The 12777-nt window shown below is 35.2% G+C and overlaps 3 protein-coding genes across 4 annotated transcripts; 2 read left to right on the top strand and 1 right to left on the bottom strand.

Annotated features, from left to right (window-relative positions):
- Nucleotides 1–397: 397 nt before the first annotated feature.
- On the top strand, nt 398–3220 carry LOC18026027 (nucleosome assembly protein 1;2). Of its 2 annotated transcripts, none has more exons than XM_006408986.2 (12): nt 398–556; nt 660–703; nt 1010–1105; nt 1228–1320; nt 1448–1535; nt 1642–1703; nt 1789–1973; nt 2054–2231; nt 2319–2362; nt 2478–2688; nt 2783–2800; nt 2890–3220. In XM_006408986.2, the coding sequence occupies exons 1-12, from the start codon at nt 511–513 to the stop codon at nt 2953–2955; spliced, it is 1131 nt and encodes a 376-aa protein (XP_006409049.1). In that variant the 5' UTR covers nt 398–510; the 3' UTR covers nt 2956–3220. The 2 variants fall into 2 exon arrangements, with proteins under 2 accessions (XP_006409049.1, XP_006409050.1); XM_006408987.2 differs by having other exon boundaries at nt 2887–3220.
- A 347-nt stretch (nt 3221–3567) lies between these two features.
- LOC18026026 (DNA repair protein recA homolog 3, mitochondrial) lies at nt 3568–6888 on the top strand. The gene is made up of 8 exons (XM_006408981.2): nt 3568–3860; nt 4083–4140; nt 4316–4533; nt 4747–4834; nt 4957–5129; nt 5232–5378; nt 5464–5598; nt 6301–6888. Exons 1-8 carry the CDS (start codon nt 3804–3806, stop codon nt 6697–6699), a joined length of 1275 nt encoding a protein of 424 aa, XP_006409044.1. The 5' UTR covers nt 3568–3803; the 3' UTR covers nt 6700–6888.
- A 1274-nt stretch (nt 6889–8162) lies between these two features.
- On the bottom strand, nt 8163–11665 carry LOC18026025 (cytokinin dehydrogenase 2). Its single transcript, XM_006408980.1, has 5 exons — nt 11092–11665; nt 10617–10744; nt 9333–9590; nt 8530–8798; nt 8163–8451 (listed from the first exon to the last, which is right to left on the bottom strand). The coding sequence occupies exons 1-5, from the start codon at nt 11663–11665 to the stop codon at nt 8163–8165; spliced, it is 1518 nt and encodes a 505-aa protein (XP_006409043.1).
- Between the last annotated feature and the right edge of the window lie 1112 nt (nt 11666–12777).

Genomic DNA, 12777 nt, shown 5'->3' with positions numbered 1-12777 from the left:
CTAATCTTTTTTTTTTGTCGTCTAGTTTTCACTAATCTTACTTGGAAAATTTCCATAAAAATATATCAATAATAATGTTATCACCATTTTCAGTACATAAACTTTTTTTACTCCCAGAAAAATACGTCAACTAAAAAAATCATACATCATCAAAAACAATAACATTTTCAATATAAAACATTTTGAAGTAAGTATTTTTTTTTCCCCTATACTTTTGTGTTTTGGGCCTTAGGGCATTACCGCATTATGAACCAAAACGGCTTATACTTTTTCAATTATTAATCAAATAAAGAAGAAAAAATAAATAGAAGGAAACGGAAAAAAAGATATTTGCCGCGTAGGTGGGTCTTATAAAGTGCCCAGTTATTTCGGTCTGGTCATTTAATTATAAAGCCCCTTTTGCTTTTTTATTTATTGAGTTTTTCTCTCTACTGTCCCCAAAATCTAGGGTTTTAAGGTTTTTCTTATCTTCCTCCTCCTCTTCCTCCGCCAGATTCTTCTCTTGCGAAGATGAGCAACGACAAGGACAACTTGAATATGAGCGATCTCTCGTCCGGTATTATTCTATCCTATCTCTCTAGGCTAGAAAGGCCTGATTCTTTTGTTTTGTTTTTTTCTCGAATTATTGAAAAGGCTTCCCTTTGTGTTTTGCTTTGTAGCTCTTAACGAGGAGGATCGAGCGGGGCTTGTAAATGCTCTTAAGGTGAGTTTGACTCCAAGACGATTGGATTGTTTCTCTTTCTGGGTCTGTGTAATTTGAGAATTGATTTGACTAGGTTGATTCAGAGCAATGGACTTTTGGTTTGATGATTGTCTCTGCATCTTAATTTAAAATTATTTTCCCTTTGAAAATTTGTAAACTTTTTTAGCGATATGTGCTTTTTGAGAATTGATTTGACTCAAATGATTTAGAACAATGTGACTTTTGGTTTGTGATTGTTCCTGCATCTTAATTTTATCTATTCTGTGTGTTGTGCTGTTTTTTTGCTGATTTTGTGTGTTTGTGCAGAACAAGTTGCAGAATTTGGCTGGACAACACTCAGATATCCTTGAGAACTTGAGTCCAACAGTCAGGAAGCGTGTTGAGGTTCTAAGGGAGATTCAGGCGAGTCAATTTTGGACCTAGTCTTTTGATTTGTGATCTTGGACATTTGGCTGGCTATTGTGCTCTGATGAGATTTTGGTGCGGTAAATATTATCTGATTCCTTTTTCAATTCACCTTACAGAACCAATATAATGAAATGGAAGCAAAATTTTTCGAAGAGAGGGCAGCTCTAGAAGCTAAATATCAGAAGTTATATCAGCCTTTGTACACCAAGGTTTGAAAATGTCCTTTGATTCCTTGATCTTTAGCTTACTATTATTAGAAGAAGACTCATAAAAGTTTGATAAGGCTTCTCTATGTTGAATGATTGTAAACTGATATTGATGGTTTTCCACATACAGCGTTATGAGATTGTGAATGGTGTGGTTGAAGTTGAAGGTGCACCGGAAGAAGCAAAAACAGATCAAGGAGAAGATAAAGCTGCTGAAGGTGTGTTATCATTTACTTACCCTAAAGTCTGGTTATGTCCTTAGTTTCCAATGATGGTGAAATACCGTTTCAGCTGATATGAAAAACTGTTTTTTTTTTTCTGCAGAGAAAGGAGTACCTGATTTCTGGCTTATTGCATTGAAGAACAATGAAATTACCGCTGAGGAGGTTTGTTATTAGGATATTCTTTTTTCTTTTTTGTTTACGAAAAGACGAATCTCGGTGTCTTGATAAATGTTTTCCATGATTCTAGATAACTGAGCGTGATGAAGGGGCTCTCAAGTATCTTAAAGATATCAAGTGGAATAGGGTTGAAGAACCAAAAGGGTTCAAGCTTGAGTTTTTCTTTGATCAGAACCCGTACTTCAGGAACACTGTCTTGACCAAGACTTATCACATGATTGATGAAGATGAGCCTATCCTCGAGAAGGCTATTGGGTATGACCTTTTGCTCTATCATGAACTCGCTGTTTTGTCCTTAGGAGAAGAAGTCTTATTGATTGTTTACTATTGTCCAGGACGGAAATTGAGTGGTATCCTGGAAAATGTTTGACTCAAAAGATCCTAAAAAAGAAGCCGAAGAAGGGATCCAAAAACACGAAGCCTATCACTAAGACTGAAGACTGTGAGAGTTTCTTTAACTTTTTCAGTCCACCTCAAGTTCCTGAAGACGAGGAGGATCTTGATGATGACATGGTATGACATTCGCCAGAAGGAGTGTAATTTCTCGGTTCAGTACTTAACATTCCTCTAACGTTATTCTGATCATCTAATCTTGCACAGGCTGATGAACTCCAAGGCCAAATGGAGCATGACTATGATATCGGGTATGTACCTTTATATTTCATCTTCATTTCGTATTGCTAGATTGAGTTTGTGACTGTTTCAACCTTGGATCAATTGGGTTTAAACATCTGAATCTGTACACCGTTTCTTCTGTAGATCAACCATTAAAGAAAAAATCATCTCCCATGCTGTGTCATGGTTCACTGGTGAAGCTGTCGAGGATGACCTTGAGATGGATGACGATGATGATGAGATTGATGAAGAAGATGACGAGGAAGACGAGGAAGATGATGACGAGGACGAGGATGATGATGAGGACGATGATGAGGACGAAGAAGCAGAACAAGGAAAGAAGAACAGAAAGAAGGTACAATGTGGTTAAACGGTTTACTCTCTGTTCCTTATATATAAAACTAAAACCTCGGAAACTGACTTTGTGGTTTCTCTATGTTTTGTTGCAGTCATCCGCTGGGCACAAGGTTTAACAACAATCACTCGGTTTCGATCTATTTCTTGTTGATGATTCATGGCTGTTGCTAACCTGAGCTCTTTTCTTTATGAATAGAAGTCTGGAAGAAGTCAACTTGCCGAAGGTCAACAAGGTGAGAGGCCACCGGAGTGTAAGCAGCAATGAAGAATCTTCTACTCCGGCGAAGAAGAGTCGTTAATTTATGAAGAAGAAGAAGAGTCGGGTCTTTGAGCCGAGGTTGTGTTTTTCTTTATTTGCAGAGTCATGGTCCTTGTTATATGATCTTATATCAAAGTTTTGGGTGGTGGTTTGCTCTAAAAAAATTGGTTCTTTGGTTTGGTTTGTGTCAGATTTTTCAGTTGTAATGTGTTCTTTATGAATCGGTTTGAGCAATTATTATTTTATCGTTTTGGTCTAATTCTGACTCAAATTTATTCCTCGTCATCAAATGGTTTTGTTTGGTATAGAACAGAACCGGTTAAGAATCATTTGGTTTTAACCAGAAACTATGTCAACAAACTTTACTATCCGTAACTCAAAGTATAAGATTTGACCAAATCATCTTGTTGGTTTCTTTCCTGAAGAGTCGAGACTAATTAGAGATGTTTGTGTCGGTAAATTTACTTCAACCGAACAATTTGATTTATCGGTTTACATAAACCAGTCATTGAGCCGATCGATACGTCGGGTTTGTGCTTTCCATTTGAAAACACTGGACAAAACCTCCGTGTGGACTTGGAAAAAAAAAATCGATCAAAACAACAGAAAAAGAAAAAGAGAAATAAATTGTCTTAAAAAGGAGGGAAACGAAAACCTAAAACCCTAAAACCTTTTCATTTTTCCAGTTTTTCTCTTAGTTTCTCGTCTTCTCTAGTTCGAATTCTTATTCGAATGATTCTGTCTTCTGGGTAGTTCGAAAATTTTCCATCTTTTTGTTTGCCTGTGGTTGCAAAGTGCAGATTTTTTAAAAAAAATTCGGCAAGTGTAGCAGATAGAAGCTTAAGTGCCTTTTCATGGCGAGGATTCTCCGAAGCGTTTCTTCACTGAGACACTCTCTGTTCTCGTCTGAGGTATTTATCTTGTTTCTCACTTGGGTATTTTGAGAATTTAAACACTCTGTTACTGTCGATTTCATGGCTTATTTGGGTGCATGATTAAACTAAAATATTCAAAATGTTGTTTCTTTGATACTGTCGATCCCAAATGTTGTCTCTTTGTAGTCAAATCTGCTTATTGCTTGAATCCGCCCATTATTGTTTATTTTTTTTAGAAGTATTCCATGGATTTTGCAGGTATTTAGTAGAGGTGTGGTTGGCACATCGTTTCAGCTCCGTGGTTTTTCTGCCAAAGGTTTGTTAGAGCTTTTACCTTTGTATCTTTGAATAGATTTACTGAAACTGGTTTGTGATTTTGATGAAGATTCTAAACGCCATATCCTTTCCCTTTTCTATTGCTTGTGATTTTGATCAATTGCTTATGAAATTGGTTTCTTCCGTTAACTTTTGCGATTGTTTTTCTTTTGAAGCTAAAAAGAAATCTAAGTCAGATGGAAATGGATCATCTGAGGAAGGTATGTCGAAAAAGGAGGTTGCTCTTCAGCAAGCAATTGATCAGATCACGACTTCATTTGGCAAAGGGTCCATCATGTGGCTGGGTCGTGCTGTTTCTCCTAAAGATGTCCCGGTTTACTCTACCGGGTCTTTTGCCCTCGATTTAGCATTGGGAGTCGGTGGCCTTCCTAAGGTATTATCTCTTAGTGATATTACTCTTCTCCCAAAATGTGTCTTTTGGTGTTATTTAGGTTGGTTCATTTGGGTAGCTTTGTTCATTGGATTTTAATTTTCCTTGAGGTCCATGTAGAACTGTATAAGTTTATATTATCTCATTAAAGTTTCTGTAATATTGGTCTCGGCTTTGAGTAGCTACTTACTGTTCTCCTTATTGTAAATTTGACAGGGACGTGTTGTGGAGATATATGGTCCTGAAGCGTCTGGAAAAACAACACTTGCTCTTCATGTAATTGCAGAAGCACAGAAACAAGGAGGTTATTACATGTTTCTTTAACTCTTCGGTTATGTTCCGTATTAACTCTTTGGCTATGTTGGTGACAGAACCATACTATATTTGAAAGGTTCGAGTATTCTTAAAAAGTGTTCTTGCGTACAGGAACCTGTGTCTTTGTAGATGCTGAGCATGCTCTTGATTCGTCACTTGCTAAGGCAATCGGTGTAAATACAGAAAATCTGCTTCTTTCACAGCCTGATTGTGGTGAACAGGCCCTTAGTCTAGTGGACACTTTAATCCGAAGTGGTTCAGTTGATGTTATTGTTGTTGACAGTGTAAGTAAGGTGATTCATATGGGATGAAATAATGGATCGAAGATTTTGATCCGGGCTCTATATTCCTCTCCTCACAGGTTTCATGTGATTTTGTTTTTACAGGTGGCTGCTCTTGTACCTAAAGGAGAGCTTGAGGGCGAGATGGGTGATGCTCATATGGCTATGCAAGCAAGACTGATGAGCCAAGCTTTGCGTAAATTGAGCCACTCTTTATCGCTATCGCAAACACTTCTGATCTTTATAAATCAGGTATGGAACTTTGGTAGTTGAGATTTGTAGAAAAGTTCCTGCTTTTATGGAATGTAAGTCTTATGCGAGTGTATCTTTTCTTCAGGTGAGAGCAAAACTATCGACGTTTGGAGGATTCGGGGGTCCGACAGAAGTTACTTGTGGTGGAAATGCCTTGAAGTTTTATGCTTCAATGCGTCTAAATATTAGGCGAGTCGGACTTGTCAAGAAAGGCGAAGAGGTAAGTATCCGAACCAAACTTCAAGCCCTTTACCAAATTTGACTTCTTTTACGATCTGACTTATTTTTGTGGTGTGTTTAATTGATCAGTTAAAACTGTTCTGTTTCTTCCTTAGTTTCAAATAAATACTGATCTTGAGAATGACTAAGAATTGCATGTAAACTGCATTTTCTTGTGTTTTATGCGCTTACCTTATTTACATGCAATTCTTGTGAACCTTTTTTGTTTTCTCTTATGATTTGATGTGTTTAACTGGCCAGTCAAAAAGTTTATGTTGCCTCCTTATTTTGAACAAGTACTGATCTTGAGGATGACTAAGAATTGTATATATAATGCATCTGTTTGTGTTTTAGGCCCTTATCTTCACTAAATTCGCCTTTTTTTCTGTCTTATGTTTGTGATGTGTTTAGTTTAACAATCAAAAAATTTCTGTTGCCTCCTTAGTTTGAACAAATGCTGATCTTTAGGATGACTGAGAATTGTATATATACTGCATTTGCTTGTGTTTCAAACTCTTACCTTTACTAAATTCAGCCTTTTTTTCAATCTGTCTTATGTTTGTGATGTGTGTTTAGTTGGTCAATCAAAACTTTTCGGTTGCCTCCCTTAGTTTTGAACAAATACTTATCTTGAGAATGAATAAAAATGATCTATAAACTGCATTTGCTTGTGTTTGAAACCTGAGATTGTATGCTTGTTCAGACAACGGGAAGTCAAGTTGCTGTGAAGATTGTGAAGAACAAACTCGCGCCGCCATTCAGAACAGCGCAGTTTGAGCTCGAGTTTGGGAAAGGAATCTGTAAGGTCACGGAGATAATCGAACTGAGCATAAAACACAAGTTCATCGCCAAAAACGGAACGTTCTACAATCTAAACGGGAAGAACTACCATGGAAAAGAGGCTCTGAAGAAGTTTCTGAGACAGAATGAACCGGTTCAAGAAGAGCTCATGAACAAGCTCAAAGACAAGCTCATCGTCGATGAAGCTGCAGATAAGGAATCTGAATCTGAGGAAGAAGGAGATTCAGTTCTGGTTTCATCTGAGAACACAGATGATGAATCACCAGCTGTAGTTGTTGCTGCCGCAGTGGTTGAAGCATGATCAGAGACCTCCGGTTTAGTATAATATTCTACTTTTGGTGTAGACTTTCTCGGTTTAATGCGGTTTGGATTCGGTTGCCCTCTCTCCTCATGTAATTTAGGTGTGAGATAATCACATTTACATATAAAATGGTTGCTGTGGCTGAGAAATTTTTGTAGTTTTATGAGGAATTTTAATGTTAAGGATGAACAGAACATTGTTGTTGTTTTCGATTAAATCTTATCTATCAATTCTTTTTCCATTAAAATGAAATTTGTACTCCCTCTGTTCCTTCCTAAATAAATGATGTTTTAGGATTTAATCTTGTTCCACAAAAGATGATGTTTTAAGAGTATTTATATTATTTTATTTATAAATTAAAAAAATGTTTAATTTATATTGATTATAAAAATATTAAATTTCTGAAATAGTATTGAAAAGTGGAAATAACAATTATAAATTTAATAAAAATAGTAAAATAATTTTAAGAAAAACAAAAAATAATCAGTTAAAACATGTATTTATTATTTTTTAATAAAATTTAAATTCTTAAAACATCAAATATTGTAGAACAAAGAAGTAGTTCATAATTTTATAATCAGGAGAATTAGAGAAATTCTTCACACATTAGGTTCAATTAATAGTTTTCATTCATAAAAACCAATTTTATCCTTTTACACTCATTAACTGGCCATATATAATAAAATAATAACATAAAATGAAATCTTTTATCTTTAGTTGGCCATAAGAGCACCTCTAACCTTGAGACCTTTTTTGGATTTTTTGAATTTTTCTGTTATTATTATTTTTTAAATAGTGAAAAACTCCATCTATTATTATCTCTCCAATCTTGATCCCCGTTTTAGAGTTTTATATAAATAGATAATATTATTTTTTGAATTTTTTTTACCCTTCCAACTAATCACGAACCGCCATGTCGCCGACCATCCTCCCATGAGACGGACTCTTCAGTCTCCTCTGCAAGAGACGGTCCTCGAGAATATTGAACCCAAATTTTTTCAAAATTGCAAAAAAAAAACCTTTAGGCCCACAGAAGAACCCTCAAACATCCTACATTGGAGTTTGGTCTAAAAGTAGAATGAGAGTCGTCTACATCAGACGTTTTAGCTATGATGTAAACATAAATGAGATCTTGCATTTGTATTTGGATGTGATTTAACAAACGAATTATCAAACTAACTCGTCATGATAATCAGAAGACAAGTGAAGGGTCACAACGTTTCTTGTATCTGCAATGAGTTTGGTTGCATCACCCCCAAGGTTCAGGACCACATACTTTCCTATGTAACAATGGTGATGAACCAAAGAGCTATTTGGTGATCAAGTGGCTCTGGACCTCAGAAACGTGGGCTTCACCAGCTGGGTTTGGCTGTAGTCTCCTACGCAACTTTATAATTCTGTACTAATTTTGGTTAATTTGATGTTTTAATTTTTAATTTTTACTTATCCCGGTTACACTTAAATTAGTCAAAAATATCTTGTCCTGGAGATAACAATTTTTTGGGATCAAACAAATCTTTCCTCTTCGAGAAGTCACTCCATTTCGATCCAAAATGCTGAATCCAATCTTCTTTCCTGGTGTAATGCATTAGATACTGCTTAATCTTTATACCCGATTCCTTGCAAAAACTAATTATCTTCTCGTTGATGCTTTCGACTTCTGGCAATTTTTTTGGGCTAGTTGAATGTAGTATTCCGACTATATAGATAACATCTCCATTTGGTATTGTCGCTGACATACGATTGTCCCATCTGACAATAACAACAAAATCAATATAATATCCAAATTTAGTTACTTGTTCTCGAAGATAACATGAATAGAAAGCTTACTTATTCCGGTTTGTGGGATAGATGAGAGCAAGTCCAGAAGTTGAATTCTGCTTAAGAAGAATGTCTTTGATAACACCGTTATGAAAAGCGTGAATCTGAGATTTTGGGACATAGAGGTTAAGCCATGGATGAGGAACTTCCCATAAACCCAAAGATCTGAGTTTATCCTCTTCGTTTTGTACACGGTTCAAGAAATCGAAGTAGGGCACGTCGTGCATTGTTATGAACCCGGGCAGGTAACTTAGGGTTTTAATTAACTTTTCAATCACCTACAAAACAAAAAAAAAAAAAAAAGAATTGGTCTGAACTCTGAATTATGAACCTCTATTTGATGATCGATATGTGTATGTGGTGCAACGATGATGTGTTACAAAACCATAGTTGTGTCAAAAACAATATGTGAATTTGGCCATATATATGCGTTGATGTATAAGTTTGAACATCAACACAACAAAGTCCAAGTCTTATTGTTAGAAAGCCACAACTCGTATTGATTTAATAGATTTATTATTCATACCATGTTATTTACTAATCTGACCTTTTTTATTTTTTTGGTCAAGAAACTAATCTGACGTATAAGCTCCTACAAATGTTAGAATTTAACAACTAAAATGCCATATATATTTCACTTAGAAGACTAAAATCCTATGAACCCGAATTATAATTACTTATTAACCAAAATGATGACGATGGTGATGAAAAATGATGATGAGTGTCTTAATGTGGTTTAAATGATAATACGTGTTAGCAACGACCATATATAGTGTGTATGCGTATAGAATGAATATGTAAATGTGTAGTACCTGGCCAATGAGGGGAAGTGTGGGATCATCATAATACTTGGCTACTTCGAGAACATATATGATACCATGGTTCTTCACTAAATCAGTGACTTTAGACTGATCGGACGGTGGAAAAAAAGTGGTCTCTACGATGCCGTTTGACAACATCAGTTGGCCTTCTAAATAGTCAATTCCAATATCATTGGCCATTGATATCAAACGTTCTTGATCGTTTGTAAAAGCTGTGAAGTCACTGTAAAGCATCCGAAACCATTTCACCTACACCATTTCATGTCAAAATTTGCCTTCTAATTAAGACTATAACACATATCTAAAGAAACCAAATATTTTTCACATATTTTTTTATGAAATGTTAAATTTATTTTCACATATTTTAAGTGAATATACCACCATTATTTAAAGTTTCCGATCGATAAAGTATAACTATTATAATTCTTCAAATCATACAAACATGTGTAACATAAAACGGATCGTCATCGCATATTATGATCCAACAGAGTCGTGCTTATATGTATAAAAAAAAGGCATTTGCCTTAGACCATCAAATTTATTTCTAGTTTTAAGGGCTACATTTTTTATAACTTTATCAAAATATGTAAAATACTTGATTTTATTTGTTATGTATAGTAGAAAGATATATATATATATATATATATATATAGACAACTTGAAAAAATGTGTTATGATATTTAAAATTATATTTTGTTTGATAAAAACTATAATCATATTAACAATATATCAACTATAAATAAAGTTTTAAAATAAACAAAATAAAATAATAATAAATTTTATAATTTGACCCAATAATTATCATATTTTAAAAGAACAATTGAAACTGAGAACCAATTATTGTGTTTACCGTAGTTGCAAGAGTTTCAAGTTTCAGCTAGTCAACCAACTTACCAATTAAATTCATAGACTAGAATACTCTTGACATCAGATAGATTTGCAAGCATACGACAAGATTGGACTATAACAAGTCCTAGGATTATAAATTATAGTAAAAATATATGCCATATCATTTTTTTCATTCAACGCATAGATTTTGTTCAAATTAATTCAAATTAAGCCTTTGACTAATTTCCAAATTCGTACCAAACTAATTATCTAATAAGTTATCGTAATTAATATAAAAATTTTCAAAACTTACAATTAATTCACTAAGACTAGTCAAATATATATCAAAATTAATTACATTAAAAAAACAGGTCAGCGAGCCATGAAAGGAAATGCATCGATTTTAATAGACAAAAAAAACAAAAGGTGAGATTTGATGATACGTACCCTTTTAGGTGCATGGTTCAAAAAAACTCTAGCCCTTGTTATTATTCCAAATTGACCCAAACCTCCTAAAACTCCATAGAACAATTCTCGGTTTAACCGTCGGGAACATACTAACATTTCACCTTTTCCTGAAATATATTAAAAAATCCGAAATAATAATTAAGCATTTTTTTTAGGTGAAACTGTGAAAGAATTGTTATTACTGTTTTTACTTGAAAAAAACTCTGTAAGACAAATTTCCGTGTACATGCGTCATGCATGAACATTAGAAAAGTCACAAATACACACGCGTATTAGTCATTAAAGACCTTATTAGATGCGTTTACGCATTTTACGTTTCGAAGATTCCATTGCGTGTGGTGCAAAAAGTGTAGTAGAACTATAAAAACATGAAAGATGATGCCACAGACACCAGAAAAAAGCTTATAAAAATATATAATATATAGATTGCATTTGTTTTTCCGCGTTAGCGTACCAGTTATAACGTCCAACTCAAGGACGTTACTAATTTGAGGACCGTTTCTAAACACTTGACCGCCGATTCCAGCGTTTGAGAGCGTTCCTCCGACGCTGACATGCAAATAATCCGTCCAAGAAACCGGCGAAACACCTTTCTCCGCCGTCTCCTTCAGCACATCCACCCATAACGTCCCCGCCGCCACGTCAGCATACTTCTTGTCTTCTGAAACCACCACGCCGGAGAGACACGTCATGTTGATGATTACTCCGCCTGAGACGGAGGCTTGTCCGTTTAAGGAGTGGCCTTGGCCGCGAGCCGCCACTTGGAACATCCTTTCTCCGGTCGCGGCGTAGTGGAGGAGACGGGATATCTCGGCGGGGGAGGAAGGGCAGAGAACGCCGCCGGGAGTCACGGTGGTGATGTTTCCGAAATCGTGAGAGGCGGCGGAGATGGTGGAAGGATCGGTAAGGAGAGTGAGGTTTAGGGATTTAGGTAAAACGACTTTAGTAATCTCTGAAGATTTGATGATGCTTGGAAGTAAACAAATAAAAACTGTGATTAGAGTGCTTATTAGACCAAGATTAGCCATTTTTTTCCTTGTTCTTCTCTCTCTCGCTCTCTCTTATTGGAAGATGAAGAAGAGAATTGTAAGAAAAGGATTGGTTTAACACTATTAAATAGTAAATATACTAATTTGTTAGTGATCATGTGATCATATAGACATAGTTTCAACGATTTGGGAAGATTAGCCATCTATGAATATCTACTTATGGCAATATATATAACACATTTAGAAGTCAAATGAAAATTTGAATTGTATTGGCAAAACAGAAAAGGTTATATAATCAATACTTAATTTAGGAATAAATGGAAAATATAATAATGTTTTTGTCTGTATGTTTCCATATTTATCTAAAAATCATTCTTTTGATATACAACGTTTTTACTAACTTTTAAATTAGTCAATTTACCAAAACCTAAGAAATCCAACAACCACAAATTAAATTGTAATGGGGCCAATGCCTGAACGCTGTCTTTAAACAGTTTGAACGCTAAAAAAAACAAAAAACAAAAATTTATCAGAAATTACATGAAACGTTCTCACAAGTTCCATAAGGAACGGAATGGGAACAAGTTCACTCAGCAGTCTCTAATGCTTGACTGCTTGTAACATTATACGAAGCTGGTTCTTAGGGACTGTGACAAACCAAAGCTTTTCCCCAAGCCACATTTGGTTACACCTACGACGACCAATGTGTAATTAGAGAATGTATTATTGTAATGATCTCAAACGTAACCCTTGTACAAACTATATAGACAACGATATAGCTAGGATTAAACCTAACCCTTCTCCCGCAAGAGACTGCTGCCTAAGATACAATCAGTGCTACATTGATGGTTCATCAAAATAAAAAAGACGAACTCTTTTATTAGGTACTATCAATGGCGCATCCACGTAAAGAATAGTCATTACAAGAAAACAAGGTTCAATCCCACGGAAATATCAGTTGTAAAATGGTGGGAATAGGCCATTTCCAACTATTTTCCAACAAAACTAAAATGGTGGGAAATCGATCATTTCAAATTTAAATTAGTGGGAAATTTATGGGAAATTTCCCACCGAAATTTTTGTTACAATAACGGTGGAAAATATCGGTGGGAAAATTGTCGGAAATTAGCCACCGTTTTGCGACGGTGAAC

The sequence above is a fragment of the Eutrema salsugineum genome, unplaced genomic scaffold, assembly GCF_000478725.1.
Source record: "Eutrema salsugineum unplaced genomic scaffold, Eutsalg1_0 scaffold_11, whole genome shotgun sequence".
NCBI classification, from domain to species: domain Eukaryota; kingdom Viridiplantae; phylum Streptophyta; class Magnoliopsida; order Brassicales; family Brassicaceae; genus Eutrema; species Eutrema salsugineum.
Note: the sequence above shows the minus strand (reverse complement) of the source record. Positions and strands in the feature narration are given on the sequence as shown.

Coding starts and splice junctions, on each gene's coding strand:
- LOC18026027 (XM_006408987.2), top strand. CDS start 511: ATGAGCAACGACAAGGACAACTTGAATATGAGCGATCTCTCGTCCG. Junction 557..659: donor TATGAGCGATCTCTCGTCCG/GTATTATTCTAT, acceptor TTTGCTTTGTAG/CTCTTAACGAGGAGGATCGA. Junction 704..1,009: donor GGCTTGTAAATGCTCTTAAG/GTGAGTTTGACT, acceptor GTGTTTGTGCAG/AACAAGTTGCAGAATTTGGC.
- LOC18026026 (XM_006408981.2), top strand. CDS start 3,804: ATGGCGAGGATTCTCCGAAGCGTTTCTTCACTGAGACACTCTCTGTTC. Junction 4,534..4,746: donor GAGTCGGTGGCCTTCCTAAG/GTATTATCTCTT, acceptor TAAATTTGACAG/GGACGTGTTGTGGAGATATA. Junction 5,130..5,231: donor ATGTTATTGTTGTTGACAGT/GTAAGTAAGGTG, acceptor TTGTTTTTACAG/GTGGCTGCTCTTGTACCTAA.
- LOC18026025 (XM_006408980.1), bottom strand. CDS start 11,665: ATGGCTAATCTTGGTCTAATAAGCACTCTAATCACAGTTTTTATTTGT. Junction 10,745..11,091: donor TGAGTTGGACGTTATAACTG/GTACGCTAACGC, acceptor AATATATTTCAG/GAAAAGGTGAAATGTTAGTA. Junction 9,591..10,616: donor TGAACCATGCACCTAAAAGG/GTACGTATCATC, acceptor GAAATGGTGTAG/GTGAAATGGTTTCGGATGCT.